Below are 18,208 nucleotides of genomic sequence, written 5' to 3' on the forward strand. Positions count from 1 at the left end.
GAGTCGTTCGTATTCCATATTTGTTAGTATCTCTTCGACCTCTCTTTCCATTTCTTCTTCGTTAAATTGGGTCTGGTGTAGGTTATCGTTTATTGTCAATTGTGTTGACTGTAGACTACTGGCCATCTCCATCGGAATTGCTTCAATGACCTCTGCTTGTTCGATGGTGTCTTCGATTCGGGAGGAGGGGGATGTTTGTGTCGGAGTAGTGTAGCTGGGTTGTTGTTCGTATATGCCTCTGTCGACCTCATCAAAAAGATCATCTATAGCCAAGGATAACCCTCTGCTAGAGTTCGAGCTTGCTGTCTCATCAGATGAGATCGGTTGCCTTGGCCTTAATGGCATTTGAAGGACAGCTTGTGCTAGGTCATGTGGAAGAAAGGCGGATGGTGGAAGCCATTTCCAGTTCGGTGGATTACCAGCTGTGGCAAAAACTCCTTGCTGAGTCCAGACCGTGTTGAAAAGGGTTGTTAGCTCGGTGATCTTGTCTTGGCTACGTTTATGTCTGAAAATGCTACGCCATACCTCTGCACCAACATGGATTACTGTTTTCCACGAGTAGAACAAAACTTTGCCGAGCGAAAACGGATGGCCGTTCAGTTCTTCTTCACACTTTTGAACCCAAATATTCCAGTTAAGACTAGCTCGTAGTATATCCCATGGTGTATTATCGTTAACTTGTATCTTAGCTCCTGCATCCCATGCAGATGTCTGAGCAATGTCTGTGTTACTAGGTAGATTTAGTAAACCAAATCGGATGTTATTCCATTGTGAGTAGTCATCTGGGAGGTGGCTTTGGGATCTAAGTGTTTTGAGGTACTGCCATGTAGGTGCAACCCTTGGGCACTTGAATAATGTGTGTTCACTTGTTTCTGTTTCGTCGGAGTGACATTGTCTACATGTATTTGCTGATGAAGCTTTAGCTCTCCATTCTCCTATTGGTAAGCCTCCCGCAAGGTGCAGCCATTGCATGGCCGCTATCTTGCGAGGTATCCATGGGTGCCATATCCGTTGTGTGAGTTGTCGTTGCTGTTTAGATGAGTAACCCTGTGCCTCCAATTCTTTGAGACCACGCATTTATTTGCTTGTTTTCCTAAGAGCCTCTCGATATCCCCGCTTGGTTGTATATTGAAAGAAATTGCAAGGTTCGAGGCATCCCAATCTGGCCCATTGCCAGTCCCTAGGGTCCCACCCTAGTTGACTAATAGGAACTGTACCGAAGAGCCATAATCTTTCATCTTCAGTCACAGTTTCTGGATTATATGATAACACACCACATTTAGCTCCCATTGTTCGAATGATTCTGACATGCTGGTGGTTACCTCGTGGTAGTAGTTGTAGTTGATTGTCAATGGGTTTGATTTCCTCTGAAGGTAGGACAATATAGACTTTACATAGCCACTCTCTTCCGTCTGTTTTTTGTGTATGGTATATGGTATGTATACTCGAGGTTGTGAGTGTTATCCACTCGCCTGTTTTTAGAGGAATCTGAGAAGGAGGGTCCCAAGGAATAGCCCGTTTAAGTGCTGCCCATTGTGTTGCTGTTGTGCGTGAGCCTGTAGCTGACTTGATGAAGTTTTCCGTGTGCCATCGTCCGGTTGGCTGAAATACCACGTCTTTAATCTGAAAAACACCTCTCTTCGCCCATGTATAAAATCTAGAATTTGCTTCAATGCCAAAGAGGGTGCCAGAAGCTTGTCTAATCAATGTATTTCCAAATAGCGGCTGTCTAAGGACCTCCGTTGGATGGATTGGGGCAATCTGTTGCAGGCCGGATTTAGTTGAATTCCAAGATTGAAACGTTGCTCGCCATAGCGGGGTGGATCTTACAGGTGCTGTTCGGCTTGCGTTGATCCAATGTATGTGTCTGGGCCATCTTCCCGCCCCTGTGGGTTTTGTACGTCCTAGATTGTGTCTCGCAAAGACTTTCCACGGTTCGTATCCTGGTTGAAGACTTCGAACTACTAATTTTGTCATTAGCGCTTGGGTTTGAAGTTTCGGATCTAGTATTTTAACCCCTCTCGAGGCTATTGTTTGAATCAAGAGTGTCCAGCTTAGCTTTGCCCTCGTTTTCTTACCCAGCTTGGCCCCCCAGATGAAGTTCCGCGTGAGAGCTCTAATCGTTTTGAAGGTAGTATTTGAGGTTGCTGAACATGAGCACAGAAACCAGATTATGGCTAATATTGACTGGTTTGCAATCATGAACCTTCCGGCCAGGGATAGGTTTTTCGATTCCCAGACGGATAGGCCTGCAGTCAACCTTTGGATCACTTTATTAGCGATGACTTCTGTCGGTGCTAGGGCCCCAATTGGAAATCCAAGGTATTTGGTGGTAGAGCCAGGTGGTAGCCAGTTAAGACCCGGATCTAGTAGCCACTGCCACAAGCGGGGTTGTCTTGATGACCAGATACCATATGATTTATTCCAGTTTATTTTAGCGCCACTCCCCTTGCAGTAGATATTCAGTATACCCATGGCAGTATCTATATTATGCTCTGTTCCGTGGATGTATAGTGCCAAGTCATCAGCATACATTTGATTTGTTGTTGTTTTACCATCTGGTAGAGTGAATCCTACCAAGGATCGATCAGGATCCGAGAGCATGTGCCCTAACACATCTCCGACAAGAAGGTATAGATAGGGTGCCAACGGGCACCCTTGTCTCACAGAACGTTGTAGAGAAAACTGCTCCCCAGGTACCCCGTTTAGCATAGTTCTAGCGGAGGCCTCAGAGTATAATGTCATAACTAGTTCGACCCAATCAGTGGGAAATCCCATGTGTAACATGGTTTCTCTCAAGAAATTCCAGCTTATCCTATCATAGGCTTTTTCAAAGTCTAGGAGCAGGAGGATGAGATCTTGGTTGCTTTCTAAAGCCCAGTCTATTGAGGATTGGGCCATAAAGATGTTGTCGAAGATGCAGCGTCCCGGTACAAATGCAGTCTGAGAGCTTCGTATCCAGGTAGGGAGATAGGGAATCATTCTATTAGCTATCAGCTTGGCCACTATTTTATACACTGCACCAAGTATGGAGATGGGTCGGAAATTATTCAGAAATACCAACTCACCTCCCTTTGGGAGCAAGCTGATCTTACTTGTATTTAACGTGCGGCATAACTTTTTGGTTTCGAATATTTCCTTGATTAGTCCGAGGAGATCTCGCCCTAGTTCTTCTATGAAAGTTTTAAAGAATTCGATAGGGACTCCGTCGATTCCGGGGGCTTTTCCGGTGGGGAGACCCTTGACGGCGTCATATACCTCTTGTAGCGTGGGGCACTGTGTGAGTTTCCTTCCTTGGTCTTCTGTGACACACCTGGGGACGCTTTTGAGGCAGTCTAATCTAGCTTGTTGATTGGCCTCTACTATGTCGTCTCGCGTGTAGAGTCGGATGTAAAAGGAGTCAACATAACGTTGCATCTCCTCTTGGTTGGTGAGTGATCTTCCGTCGTCTATGAGTTCACTAATCAAGGTCGGTTTCTTATATCCCGTATGGAATTCGAAAAATTCCCGGTTGCATCGATCACCAATGCGTGTCCATTCAGACATATGTCTGTCATGCTTGGATTCTAGCAGTTTTTGACGTTGCATATGGAGTTCTATTTGTGCTAAGTTAAGGGTGTCCCTAACCCACTGGTCATTCCAGTTGTGTTGTAGGGCTTGTTCGGCTTCGATTACTGGTGTTAGTTGTGCTGTGAAGGCTTCACTGCGTTGTGCTCGGTAGGCTGATGTTTTTTGATCGCTGTAGTATTTAAGCGTTTTCAGTCCCTCGACGAACCGAGCATTCCAAGTTTTGTCCGAGTTCAGTGTCATAGCCCTATTCCATTCTGCCAGCAACAATGTCTTTTCGTTGTCATCTTCCAATAGATGCCTATTGAAGGCCGGTTGGTTTTGTGTTCTAAAGTTTTTCTGATGAATTTTTAAGACTACAGGTGCGTGGTCTGAGACGTGCGTAAGGGAAGGCCAGATGGCAGTCTGCCCTCCAAGTTGTATAAGAGTATGGTTTAAGTAAAATCTATCTAAGCGGGAACAGATCATTCCTGGGGCATTACGTCTATTATTCCAGGAGAACTTCTTCGTGGATAGTTTCCTAAATTCGTCCGCTCTAAAACTATCCTGAAGGCCTAGGTGTACCTGCAAGTCCCCCCAGGCTACTTGTTCTCTTTGGCCACGGCCGATGGTGTCTTGCCCTCCCTGTTTATCCTCTAATTGATCTATCATATTGAAGTCTCCACCTAGGATCCAGTGGGCTTCAGGCAGTGGATAGTGTCGTATTTTAGTCCATAACCTTGATCGAGATCCAGTATAGTTGAATGCATAAACATTTATAATCCCTATTTTCAGAAGGGATGTCCATTGGAGGGTAACGTACTGAACCCTTCCTTTCATTATGACCCCATGTTCGCAGATGAGGCTTGCTATTTTTTCTGATAATAGTATCCCCGTGCCCCCCTTAAAGCTATCCTTTTGAGCGCAGTAGGTTGCCTCGTTCCAGAGAGAGACGCCTCTTGCAAATTCAATCTGTTTTGTGTGCCTCTTCCCTTCTTCTAGTGATAACTTGTGCTCTTGGACCAGAATTATTTCTGGTTTGGGTTGAGATTTCTGGAAGAAATCTCGTATCTCACGTCGCTTACGGACTCCAATGATGTCGCGTCCTAGTCCTTGTACGTTTAGCGACGTGAGAGTAAGGTGGTTATTCATCTATCACGTCCGGTTGTGGGATTGCGGACTTCCCTTCTATATCATCTTTATGAATCAGTATAGTAGTATTTTGCTGTGACGTTGCAGCCCCTGGGAAACTATAGCCCATGAAGACTGGTAGTTCGTTTGAATCTAAGTCCCAGGTTTGTGTTTTGTCCTGTGTGAATCGCCTGAGGTCATCCTGTATGTTCTTGGGGAGTACTTCCCACTGTTGCCTGGTGCTGCTACGTGGTGCACAGACTTCCTCATCGTATTTGATTAAAGCTGTGATTGTGCATTGAGGTGGGTGTGTAGTTGATTTTGACCATGTGAAGAGCCAGCACGCGTCCTCCCACACCCGGAGTGGGTTGACATGTTTTTGTTTCAACACGACTTGTCCTCGTATGTGAAGCATGGTCTCATTGACGACATGAGTACGAGCCGATAGTTGGGTCCATTCCTTTTCCCCTTGTCCATGTGTCAGCGTGAACATGTTTCCCGGTTTCTTTTGGGTGCCCTCGGTCTCGATGAGTACCTCTAGGAGGTTTTTGTTCTCTCTGTAGAATCCCGTGACTATTACTGCAGAGGCTCTAGTTTCCAAGATCTGGCTTGGTGATAGAGCTCTCCAAAAGTTTTTGTGTAGATCTGGTGCTCTGTAACCATATGTCCCTGCCTGGAGTGTATCTGTAGAGGTTTGGCTGCTCTGCTTATCCCGTTTCGGTTGCCAAACGAAAGTAGGCTGTTTAGTGTTCGGTCCCTTGTGTGGGTTTGTATGTGAGGTTGGTGTCGGGTTCCCATCTACAGCCCTCGTTGTGTTAGTATTCTGTGTCTTGCCATTGCTCCGTTGTGTGCGTTTTGTGTGTTGTCTTTTGGTTGGTGGTCGTTGTGCTACTTGGCATTTTTGTACCAAGTGGTCAAACGATCGACATCTACTACATTGTGTGGAAAGACCGCTATATTCAAGGGAGTATTCTATTTCTCCCTCATTGTCTAGTCTTGGAATAATTATGGATTGGGGTAGGGCTTCTACATTGCTCGTAAGGATGCGTACTCTGGGTCCTGATAGCCGGGTAAGGTATGTGTCCGTATCATCTACGAATAATAATTCGCTAAAATTCTCAGAAACTCTTGGGTTCGAAGAAATGGAGGTAATTCTCTAACTTGTGCCCAGATTCCAATCTTTAGTCCTGATTTATTGAGCGGGTGATCTGTATTGAAGTATGGGCTCCAACTGTAAAACGTTATATCCCCCCCCTCTAAGGTACTACCTTGTGACGCTAGCGTACTCATCCGACCTTCCTGAGAGAACTGGATTTCGAAGTAGTTGTTGGATCGGATAGTTAGTTGATGGAAAGATCTGTGTAGTTTTGCTTTGGCCCACATGGATAATTTCCTGGCACCGGGTGTGCGCCCCGAGATGTGTCCCAAGACCATGTAGTTGGTGAGATTTTTCATTTTTTCCTGGTATGTCTGCACCCTGTCTGCAGTCATAGTAATACGCACGGGTGGGGGGCGTTCCTTTTCTTGTGAACTAATGGGTACCAAATTGGCTTGTTCTGGTGTCTCTGTGGTTGAGGTCTGTCTAGTACATGTTTCCTCTAAGATGGGTGTGAGTACCTCTTTGGGATTGTCTTTGTTCTGTGATATGGGTATTGTTTCGCTATGAGGGCCCGGGTAGTATGTTTGAATATATCTTGTTAAATCTGGGGCTACTCTTGTCACCAACGCTGCTATTTCTTCATATTCTGAGTTGGTAAAGGACAGTCCCAGGTGTGGGTACTTACTTAAGAGTTGTTGTCCAGTTCGCCTTCGATTCTGTACTTGGTTCCTAATAGCCTGGAATATTTCTAGGTCTGAATCTCCTTGGGGTTCCAAAAGTTCTCCCTCCTCCTTGTTCAGGGGGAATATTGCATTTGCCGTTCGTGAGTAATATTGAATCCCTGTAGACCGGTTGTCCTGGTCCGGTGTACTACATTCTGCATCCTCCTGTGAAGCAGTTAAATGAGGAGGGGTTTCCGCACTTACCTGTGTGCTTGTGCTTATCCAGTATGCTGGCGTTCCGGTTGTCCGGGCCGCTTCTTGTGACTGGAGAAGTCTCTCCGGTTGGCGGTCCTTGGGATTCTTGAGGGTGTGCAGGTTATCCTTGGGCGCATCCCTGAATTCCTGTGATTCGGATCCTTGTATGATATTCGAATAAGTGTTAAGCGCCCGCCGACTTCTGACGGCTCCCTGTGCTGGTAGCTGTTCATGTGGTGTCCTCTCATCTGTGCTACCTATTGGCTCTGCTACTGCTTGATTGACAAAAAGATTGCCCTTCTGCGGTGCTCTAGCCCGACCAGTTCCAGAATTCATGTCCATTCTACCGAATTTGACCTGTATTCGGATTGAAATGTGCTGCTACAGATGCACTTCGTATCACTGATAGTACCACTACTCGAAAGGCCCCACTTAAACTGCTAGATTACGCACAAATCAACATCCCTGAAATTTCGGATCTAGGTTTAGAGTTGCGGCTCCGCGTTTCACGGAGCCCCCGACTAGCCGAGTCGCACGACCAGCCAAGTATCCTAACCATCTAGACTACAACGGATACAGAAACCTGCCAAATCTGCCGCTGCCGATGCACCAAGAGTACGCGTCACACAACTACTCCGGTGCACCAATCGTGTCCACGACGCAACTGGAAAGTGAAGGTAAATGTATCCACACGAAAAGACTTCAATGAGAGTCATTATTTCCAACCTTCTGGCATTTCAAAATTGTTTCCAAGCAAAACGCGTCACATCAATCATTCTTACTTACAGTTGGCTTACGGTTCACTCAACATAAATATTCTATACCCTAAACCCTGACTGGGTAGCCTGGCGAGAGAAAGCTCCAAACCACTGCCATGGATCACTAAGAAGATTACAACAAGTAACTAGTCCAGAGGGCAGATAACATGAATGGTATCCTTCCATAGTAAAAACAGATACGATAATACCCACAGCAAATCAATGATGCTATCCAGAACATTACTGTCACTCAGAGTCACGACAAATTATGAGTACCACTCATACACTTGAGACACTATGCGATTTCTACACTGGTCAAAAATTTACGTGAAAAATAATCCTCCGTTTATCTCCCTGGTGGTCTCTGTGGATTGAAACCATTCGATCTGCTCACATGAAAGAAAAAAGGAGAAAATTAGGAGAGAAGGCGTCAGAATCTACGACATATATTATAAATCAACCAGGGATCCAATTATTAATATGTGAAAACGTGAAGGAGAAAAATGTGGAAGAGTCGGTGCAAACCTTTGGAAACGCGATTGAATGACATGCAGGATCATATTAAATTTCACTTGTCACTGCTTGGACGCGATAAAAAGCCCAATCGACGTTATGTCTTCAACATAACACAACTCCTCTTGCAACTCTCTAGCAATTCAAGATTTCCTACCTACACTAAGATGGGCTTATCTCTCTAGATCCACAAAATGCTTCATGGAAAAGTGGGACGGTACATTGGTCTCTTCTCACTCATCACTCAATACCTCAAACAAAAGCATCAGTGTCATCAACCTAAAGTAACACCATACGCGCCGCAAAACTGACCCAAAGCTGTCATGTTAGCAGGTTCCAAACCCTGCTGCAATATCGCGGATAAGTTTCGGTACTGCTGAGAGACTCCTGCAAGAGTTTTGGCCACGAACTCTTTAGGATCCTTGATATCCTTCAGAGGGTCATCTTCCTTCTTCGCGGCATTATGCAATTGCGCATACACAGCTACATAACCTGCAACTTCGTCCATGTCGGGAACATCTTTGTCTTCTTCCACCCGCTCTTCTTCGGGCTTAACCAACAATGTCATCACACTGTTCATCAACTTCCCTACCAACATCTCCTTTGAACTCTGGAACAGTGGTGCAACGAGCATCGTTGCAAACACAGAACACAACTTCGTCTCAATGTCTCCGCTAATAAATGTAAGATTTGGGATCCAGATCTTGTCCAAAATGGTGGTAAACAATTCAGGTTGCACTGAGTTAATGGTCTCGATGACTCGTTGAGGACCGTGCTTCACACCAAAGAGAGAAGCAAAAATAATAAGCGACTTGGTAAATTTCACCGTGCTACGAAACTGCAGTCGTGTAAATAAGACGTTCCAAATTTCAGGCATATACGGGGAAAGAGCTTCAAAACTCAGATTCTCCACAACAGTGTTCAGGATGAAAAAGCCCTGATGGTCTGAATTTTTCGAGCCGACAAGCTTTCCAAATACTCCCAACACTTGCGTCAACTGATTTCCTTGATTGATTTCTTGCGGAGCCTTCTGTAAATAAGCCTGTAGAAGCCTAACCAAACCAGGAACGTTAGCCTGCCTTTGCCATAAGAGAGGAGTAAGCAGCGCAGGAAAAATGTGCAAGTATGTTGGAGGAATAGGGGGCCTTCGAGTCTCAAGCAGTTGAGCCATGATTTGGAAAACGTAAGGGGCGAACTCCGTCACGTCGTTTTCCAAGACTGTCTGGAAAACAGGGAACAGCAAGTTCTCAAAAGTTGCCACTTGTCCCGGATCTTTCTCGCAAGCATTTCTCAAAAGTGCAGCAACCGCCTCAAAAAGATAGTGATTGAAGCTTGGGTTGGATGGATTCTTGCAAACTTCCGCCAAAATTTTGGTAAGCTCGCCTAGGCATTGAACCGCGAATGGTCCGATATCTGCAATGGATAGAACTCTCATGATACACCTCATGACGTATGCATTCTCCTGAGACTCAGGAAGCTTGAGAGCACCAAATAGATTTGCAAAAAGAGGCTGCAAATATGGAGTGAGACATGCAGAAGTGTAACGGGTCTGCTTCCCATCCTTAATGGCCAGGAGCTTCTCGATGGCTAGGGCTGCATAAGAGTGCACGACATTAGACTCTGCCACGAGGAACCCAATCAACTGCGGCATCAACTCCAGGGTCAGATGTTTGGGGACCTGAGTACGGAATGTGGTCAAGAACTTCAATGCATCAGCCTTCAGTAGACTGTTAGAATTTACGTCCTTCTCTCGTAACTCTGGCACTATCTGAGAACTGAAAAATTGCTCGAAGTTCACCAGGTCTGTGCCAGCTGCCCCTGACGATGCTTGCTTAGGAGCAAGCGATACTACCAAGTAGATGGCACAATCTTTGGCTTTCCAATTCTGAGCTGGATTGGCTGCATACTGCTGTAACATTGACTGTATGTATCCATTGAACATTCCTGTCACTTGCTCTCGATAGTGAGAAGACAGCCCCTTCACAAGCTCACACGCCATCCTTCGCCTACAATAACAACAAAACCTCGTCATGAAAGACAGCTTACTTCCAGAGATTGACACTGACTTTAGTGTAAATCGCTTACATTCAAACAAAGCTCTTCGCATCCTTCTGCATCGAATCTATGTAGCTAACCCGTTTCTACAACAACAAAGCGACGCTTTAACAAACCAAACATCATAGCATATTTTAAAGACAACCGACACAACATGGTACCCGCACAACATAAAAACAGACACAAAAACCACTGCTACACAACACCTAAAAATGCTCACACAACCAATGTGCGTAGACATTATACCTGGTATCCAGATCGCTGCCTTCCATGTCGCGCCTAATGTATTCAACGTGGTTCATCTCAAAAAGCTCCTCATCCTCCTCTCGAATCCTCACATTTGGAATAACGATACTCTCACAAATCTGTGTTAGGGTTGCCAGATCGGCGAAAAGTTTATGATGCACACTCTTACTCACTGTGGTCAAAAACTTTATGGCAGTCGTTGCTAATCTGTCCTGACCGGGGTTTAGGGAAACAGTCATGAGTAACCCCCAAACATCTGTGGCAAACTGACTCAAATAGGCCTGGAACTCTTCTTCGTTTTTCTCCATGTACAGATTGATATTTTCGCAAACTGCTGCCTTGAGATCATCTACGACGCTCGTCTTCTCAGGATCATTTTCAGCCAATAAAGGATTTGTGTATGTCAAATACTTGTGAAACTCTCCCATCCAATCAGCAATATGCTCCTCAAAAAATTCAGGAAGCTCTTGGAAGTTAAGAGAGTAAAAGATTCGGCAACATAAGCGCTGGCATATTAATGCAGGCTTCAAAATAGCAGGGGCTGCGGTATTGGCAGCAACGATCAACCCAGTCTTCTGAAAAATCTCCAGGAGCGGCACACAAAAGCCGTCAAGACAGTATTTCAAATCAATATAAAGCTCATTGGACTTGAATTTATATCTAAATAGTTTGAAAATTGAGTTGGCAGTTTGTAAGATGCCATTGATAGTGGTGTAGTCAGTGGCAGAGGACAGGCTGCTAACAAGCTCTGGCAGAAGTGTTTGCCACTTCCTAGGAAAGTCGTGCTGACTCATAATAGCCAGGGCTTCGCTAATCTGCGACTGGATCTTAGGAGGCGTACTAAGCATCACCTTGACAATCGCCCCTTTGATCTGTTCCTTCTCCGGGTCCTGGATTGAGATCACCGACGATGAAACATCGGAATCTGGAGTCGCCCATCGGAACTTGATATGGTTCTTGAAATTCACAGCTGCAGCCTGTCTCACTTCCTCTTCTACGGAGGGCTCACAAACAATCTGCATAATTACCATTCCATAGCCGGCTTGATCTGCAGCCTGCTTCAAGAAATTTTCTGCTTGCTTCCGCGGCTCAGAATCAGTCGCGAGAGTTTGTAGAAAACACTGCGAGAGTGTCTTCACCGTCTCCTGCGTGTACTGCATTGTGCCGGCGTACTGACTCCACCAGCTCGAGACTGAACTGCAACCAGATCCTCACCCTAGAGTACAACGCCAATCACCTTCCTCCACTTCCCCTCACATAATCCTGCGCACACTCACTCTCACCACACACTCAGACTCCCACCCTGAACCCTAACACAGATAACAACTACACAACATCATTACAGCCTCAAAACAAAAAAAAAAAAAAATGCATTATCCAGGTGTGCCACACAGGGTCCAAGCATGAACCTCCACATAAACTCTCAGCCAAAATGGAAAACGCTCCGCATCACAGCGCACAGCCTCGGAACCAAAAGATTAATACAAGAAGAATGCTGACCTGTTTAAAGTTCAAACGGCTACGAGAGACAGGCCCGCAAGCGAGGCAGGGAAATACGGAGGGGATACAGACAGAGGCCAAGGTCGAGGGCAATATCCCTGAATTCAAACTCTCGCATCCAAAAGCACGGTTTATGAGTATTGAGCAGCGGCTGGAAGAACGAGGGGGCGCTGCCGAAACGGAACAAAAGAAAATAAGAAAGAAAGCAAAAGAAACAAAGCCAGCCAGCGAGCTAGCTAGCCAGCCACAGCCTTAGGCACACACGGAGATAGGGGCTGATCGAACCGCGGCATGCATGCATGGTTTTGAGCGTTGCTTTCGTGACGCTGCTACCTGGCACCAATCCCCGAAAATCTGACGTGGCTTTTCTCTTCCCTATTTGGTACGAACTCAGATTGTTACTAATAATAATATTATTATTTATTATTATTATTAAAATTATTTTCCTATGTTAATTTCCTTGAAGTCACTCATCTACATTTATCATCTTGTTGTTATTAGAAATTAGATTACATATGATATGTTGCACTATCAAATCATGTATGTATGTATGTATGTATGTATGTTTGTTTTTTAATAAATTAAATATCAGTTGTTGAAGCTGACATGAAATAACTTTTCAAATGGTGATTCTCACAATTTAGTCATTTTAATTCTTTCATGAGCTGAGATGACCAAAACTCAACCTCATTGATCTAATTTAATATTTTGGAATAAATAAAAATATAGCTTGTTTTACAAGGGTACCAAGAATCAACTCTTAGATTAGGCAATAAGAGTGATGAATGTATTATTTATTCTATTGACAAATCGAAAGTTCAAGGATGATATTTGACAAATTGACATGTTTGAATTATTAACAACTTTAAAGTTGGAACCATTGACAAGTTCAAAATTCTAAGTTTGTTTGTTAAATGTAATAGCCCAAAGCTCAAGGGTGGTGAGATTTTGTTGAAACAAAATAAAAAGATTCCAAGTGTGAGAACTCAAAAACATTTCAAAAGAAGAGTGAGTTCACATGTTATAATTTATCTTAACCATTGCCAAAAGTTAAAAAAATCAAGCATAAAGACTTGAATATTGTTGCAAAACATCTTAGTCACTCTTGCATCGCATATTTTGCTGCTCTAGCAAAGTACTTAAAAAAAACTACTTTGAAAAGATTCCATACCATAGATGAAATTTTGATAAGTAGTATTTGTTTGTAGGTTGAATTTAGAGGTTTTTTTAAGAATAAAATTTATAACAATAGATTTTTTTTTAAAGAAATAAAATTTAAATGATTTATTTTAGGCTTTTTTTGCATGATGGTTTTTTTAAATAAATTATTTCTATAATGTTTAAGGTGTTAAAAAGTTATAAATGACACTGGTTATAAAGGTATTACAATTTCTTATATTTTGTATATATATATATATATATATATATACTTCTTATATTAGTAATCTATAATGCAAGGCAGAAACTTTATTGATATGATTTTAGTTATATTTCATTGGTACTGTTACTTGGTTAGACATACTTTGGTTTTACTGTACAATTACTTAAAATTCTCAATTGCTGTATTGAGCTGATTTCAAGATGAACTCATTTTGGTTTTTTATATGCAACAAAGTCCGATCCTCAAGCTCGACATGAGGTACTCGGAGACCAGAGTTACAGGATGGTACATCGAACTCCATTTGGCTGCAACCACTTTCTATTTGAAAAACTCCAACATTCTGAACTACCTGCTACCAAAACAAACTATGGGTTTGCCCCTATTTCAAAAAGTGCTTTGAGTTTCCTGGGATCGATTTATGGCATTCAAGAGTTTCATGCCATTTTAGAAATGCAGGTTCCAGACGATGAGCTGAACCCAATTCAAAACGAGTGGTGTCTGGTGCATTTATTGTAAGATCTCAGATGTGACTCGGGAGTTCTGTGATTAAATAAGTAAATAAATAGTAAAACAGGTTTTGTGGAGGCACTCTCGCTTGACTCGTCAAGACACCCATCGATGCAGAGGAAGATGAATGAAGAAACGTTTTGGAATCTCTTCACTAACAAGGCATTGCCTCTTATTTTTACATTTTTTTATTTTCTCCTCATAATATTTTTCAGCAAAATAATCACTTGAATTAAGAAAACACTGTGCTTTAGGTTGAGGGTTCGTGCAGAATCTAACGTAGAGGACAAACAGTTTGGGCTTTATGAATTTTAAACAAACTTGCATGAATTATGCTTACCTTTCTCCAACTTTTGTGTGTGTGTTACTACCAAATTGTCGTATCTTTTTCCAACACATCTTTTTAAGTAGAATAAATGTAGAGCCCAAGGGTCGCATTTCAAACACAGCTGAGAAATCCATTTCTATTTTTCACACCCCGAAGTGTCAACAATGACACACCGCATGGAGCTTCACTTGAAGCCCAAAAAGTACCTTGCATCTGCACGAATTGTACAGACTTGTACATGACAAACAAAAATATCAAAGATGCTGTACATGCGCCATAGAACAAATCACCTAAAGCCCACCAGAATGCAAATCACATTAGACAAATACATCTCGGGTGTAAAATTGTTGATTATCAACCATGTCATAATCGACAACTTTGCTAGGACAAATCTGACAATACATACCAATGGTGTACATCTTCTCAAAGATAGCAAAGCATCAGTAAGTAAGTAAAGCTAGGTTTCCCTTCCATAATTTCATTCGAAAACGATAGCTTGAAAAAATTCCAATATAAGAAATAAATTATGAACCATTAATCCTCATTTCTACCGTATGCACCTACTAATATTTAAAAGTTTTATACCTTTCAATTAAATCCTGCCTTGTAATTGAGGTTATCTTGGAACGAGTAACACCTAGAATAGAACGTTGACCTTTATACTCAGCATCAGCTTTCCTAAGTGTCGCATTCGATTGATCTAAGCAAGATAAGCGAGATGACTAGTCAGTATCCATCATCAGAATTCGGATGAGAAGATCTAGCATCACCCCATACATATTCTGTCATTGATTAGATAGAACACGAAAGCCTGCAAAATATAAACTGAAGGTTTTCAACCCCATCAATGTGAAGTGAGTGGACTAATCTCATGAGATCATGCGAATTTACCTAACACAGTCAATGTGGCTGCGTTTCGTTCCACTTCTTGCAAGTATTTCGAGAATAAGGGTAAATTACAAAGATAATGAAGAAGGGTACATTGCTAGAACATAGCAGGAATGATACTACAAAACTCATTGACAATGAATACACGTAAGATTGTCCGTGTAAAATTAGGATTGATGATGCAGCATAAATGGTCACTTCAAGTTTCCAACATTAGTTTCATGTCTACAAAAAAAGAAACAAATTCCTTATGAACATTGTATGACAGAAGCACTTCTGATCACCTCCAACCGAGGTGTTTAACATTAAAGAGAAAGGCGCAGAAACCACGATAGTGGCACAGGCCACAGACGGGGCGTGTTGATAAATATTGTCAAAAACATGTCCAACCCAAGGAGGACTAATACTGTGGGTAAGGCGGCAGACGATTTGTTCCAGCTATCACTCTTTCGAGCTATATACTTTAGTAAAATTGCAAACAAATAGCGTGTCTAATGAAAACTCTACTCTGACCTGAATCATCAATTGGCGGGTGCGACGCAATCCATCAGTGATGCCCTCGGCAGCAGAAGTCATACCAGCTCGTGTTCTTGAACATAGAAACATTTATTAGAATGAGAATATGGCATGGATTCCAAATTTATGTAGGGTAGGATCATTTCCGTTTCGGAAGGGGATCAGCTTGCAGGTTATCTGATGAAAAGCTTACACCACTAAGAAAAGTTTCATAAGCATAAAAAGCTCGAATGAGAACGATATGATTCATACTGCAACTGTCTGCGGCGAAGGTCGACATCCTGTCCACCCGAAAGAAGATTGCTCCCTCTGAAAACCACATTGGCAAAAGTATCACTGCAAGTTTAGGAGTGATGAATTTCCACAAAGCTCAAAAAATTGTACACACTACTGATGTAGCTGTCTTACCATGAACTTATTTACAAAAATGGAAAATTGCTTGAACTAATTATAAGACATATTAAAGAGGAAAGCCCTATTTTTTTCGATTAAACAGCAGCAGATAATGCGGGATCGACCTCACTCATACCAGCCTGATCAATGTTGCGTTTAGCCTGAAGATTAGCATTTCTTGAGCTCATTCGTAATCTGCACGCGTAGATGAACTTGAAAGTTACACACATGGTCGAGTAGAAGCTTTTATTTTCATTTTTGATTTTTCACAATACTGCCACTGACCTCGGTAATGACACGAATTTGAACAGGATATCAAGTCATATTTCTGGCGCGTTACGTAGTTCCTGCCGCGGAAAAATTAAACCATACTGTATCGATCTGAGGAAAGACACCACTGAAAAGTGAAAGGATGTGATGGACCCACGCCTGAATTTGATCTTTCCACTCCTGCACAGTCCTCATAGCGGCCTGGACGCCCTCCTCCCTGCATTGCAACGCATCAGATAACATCACAAACGCAAGCAAAATTTGCATCACCAAAAAGTAAAGCGGTTGATTCAACATTGCCAAAAAAAAAAAACAAAAAACAAAAAACAAAACAAAACAAAACAAATAAAAAAATAAAAAAAAAGTGAAAAGAAACACCTAGAATTTCGTGCGTTACTTACGTACAGTACTGCTGAGCAATCATCTCGTAACGAACAATTAGGGTTCTCAGATTGGCAATGTGATCCTGCAACAACGCACTCGTCCGCGGCACCATTGCCGCGTCTGCCACTCCGCCCGCGGTTCCGAAAGACGCCAGGAGCTGCATCTGCTTCTGCACCTCTTGTTTAGTCTCGGCCCACGCTCCCTCCAGCTCTTTCCCCTTAGCTGCTACAATCGCTTCGTCGTCATCATCCTCCGTCCCGAAGACGAAACTGTTGTCCTCACGCACCATCTTCACGACTCGCTATTCCCGATTGAAACTCTTCAACGCTACCTCCAACTAGCAATGTAAACAACAAACAACAACAGCCAATTCGAAGAGTATAACACAGTGCCAATTCCTCCTCCACCTCGTCCTCTTCTTCTTCTTTCAATCGCCGACCTCGCGGGGTCGTTGCCTCTGAGGAATTGCAACAAGCATCGAAGTGGGGCTTCGTTTTTCCGATGCCACGTCGGAAATCCACCTGGCACAGCCTCTTACTTTTACTTTTTGGTTTTTTCTTAATAAACTTAAGGAGGAAGGACTCGTAGAATCGTGTCCAGAAACCTCTTTATTCAATCGACTGGCTAAGCCATCGTGGGCCGTCGGATCGCAGCTACGGCTCAGATGCAATCTCAACCGCTAATGAGATTTCTGGGAACGTAGGGGAACCAGGGGGTCGGGCAGCACGGAGGGCAGTAGATTGGGAACAGAGAAACCATTCCTCATTGGGCCCGGACTGATCCACATTCACAAACATGGGTGCCAAATTTTGTTCAGGGCTGCCCCTCAATCCTACTTTCTCTTGCTTCAAACAATTCTTTTTTGTAGTCATACACAAACTCACACACTGTACATGATACTTATGTTTCCAGGAAGAATTCTTGCAACTCATAAAAATTCTAGGTAGTAATATATTTTGTTCATTAAATATATTATAATATATATAGATTGCATAAAACTAAATTAAAAAATAAAAATGTTAATTATTTCTCACATTGCATTAACATACATTATAATGGTCCAAAAAAAGGAAAAAAAATTATATATAATTATTTAGATAATTTTAAAAACTTTATAAAATATGTTCTTTCAATAAAAAAAAATGAATTTAAATTAATGAGGTTTTAGTTTTATGACAAAAATAGTACAACTTTAATATAATAGTCTTAATACTTTAATAATGCAGAAAACATTGTAGTTTTGAGTTATATATATATATATATATATATATACATATAATAATTATAGATCTAACATAATTCAGTCAAATTCTATTGTCCCTTTTTTACCACAAATAATTATATTATTAAATGAACTTTATATAAGAGTATATAAAAGATGTATTTTAAAGCAAGATATACCTTACACATAGTCAAATTTACTTCTAAGAATAAAAAAAATTATAAAATAAAGATGATATGTTAGATAAATTACTGGTTTTATTAATTATTTAATCTTGTAATTTTTTAATTTAGTCTTATCATGAATATTTTTCATTGTTCATTAGAAGTATAAGCCCTAATTAAAATATCAATCCAAATAGTTGCAATGGAAGTCTTCCTAAAAAATGTAAGATCAAATCCGTATTAAGCATTGGAAATTAAAAAAAGATCTAAGTTATAAGCTTGTTTTGTAGCATTATAAGACACTATATAACATTAAAGATAACAAAATTAAATTATGTGTGTGTATATATATATATATATATATATATATATATATCTATATGAAAAAAT

At 42.0% G+C, this 18,208-nt stretch overlaps 2 protein-coding genes across 4 annotated transcripts; both read right to left on the minus strand.

The window, feature by feature from the left end:
* Nucleotides 1-7,408: 7,408 nt before the first annotated feature.
* Nucleotides 7,409-11,954, minus strand: LOC141046353 (exportin-2-like). Its single transcript, XM_073539750.2, has 4 exons — nt 11,766-11,954; nt 10,266-11,528; nt 7,977-9,970; nt 7,409-7,837 (listed from the first exon to the last, which is right to left on the minus strand). The coding sequence occupies exons 2-3, from the start codon at nt 11,423-11,425 to the stop codon at nt 8,239-8,241; spliced, it is 2,892 nt and encodes a 963-aa protein (XP_073395851.1). The 5' UTR covers nt 11,426-11,528; nt 11,766-11,954; the 3' UTR covers nt 7,409-7,837; nt 7,977-8,238.
* A 3,172-nt stretch (nt 11,955-15,126) lies between these two features.
* LOC112293704 (uncharacterized) lies at nt 15,127-16,849 on the minus strand. Of its 3 annotated transcripts, none has more exons than XM_024543434.3 (5): nt 16,450-16,849; nt 16,206-16,265; nt 15,904-15,973; nt 15,638-15,694; nt 15,127-15,458 (listed from the first exon to the last, which is right to left on the minus strand). In XM_024543434.3, exons 1-5 carry the CDS (start codon nt 16,719-16,721, stop codon nt 15,417-15,419), a joined length of 501 nt encoding a protein of 166 aa, XP_024399202.1. In that variant the 5' UTR covers nt 16,722-16,849; the 3' UTR covers nt 15,127-15,416. The 3 variants fall into 3 exon arrangements, with proteins under 3 accessions (XP_024399202.1, XP_024399204.1, XP_024399201.1); XM_024543436.3 differs by having other exon boundaries at nt 15,175-15,458; nt 15,915-15,973; XM_024543433.3 differs by having other exon boundaries at nt 15,175-15,694; nt 15,915-15,973.
* Nucleotides 16,850-18,208: the final 1,359 nt, after the last annotated feature.

The sequence above is a fragment of the Physcomitrium patens genome, chromosome 16, assembly GCF_059467195.1.
Source record: "Physcomitrium patens ecotype Gransden chromosome 16, ASM5946719v1, whole genome shotgun sequence".
Taxonomy (NCBI): Eukaryota; Viridiplantae; Streptophyta; class Bryopsida; order Funariales; family Funariaceae; genus Physcomitrium; species Physcomitrium patens.

Coding starts and splice junctions, on each gene's coding strand:
- LOC141046353 (XM_073539750.2), bottom strand. CDS start 11,425: ATGCAGTACACGCAGGAGACGGTGAAGACACTCTCGCAGTGTTTTCTA. Junction 9,971..10,265: donor GGCAGCGATCTGGATACCAG/GTATAATGTCTA, acceptor TTGTTATTGTAG/GCGAAGGATGGCGTGTGAGC.
- LOC112293704 (XM_024543433.3), bottom strand. CDS start 16,721: ATGGTGCGTGAGGACAACAGTTTCGTCTTCGGGACGGAGGATGATGAC. Junction 16,266..16,449: donor ATTGCTCAGCAGTACTGTAC/GTAAGTAACGCA, acceptor GTTGCAATGCAG/GGAGGAGGGCGTCCAGGCCG. Junction 15,695..15,914: donor ACGCAACATTGATCAGGCTG/GTATGAGTGAGG, acceptor TGTGGTTTTCAG/AGGGAGCAATCTTCTTTCGG.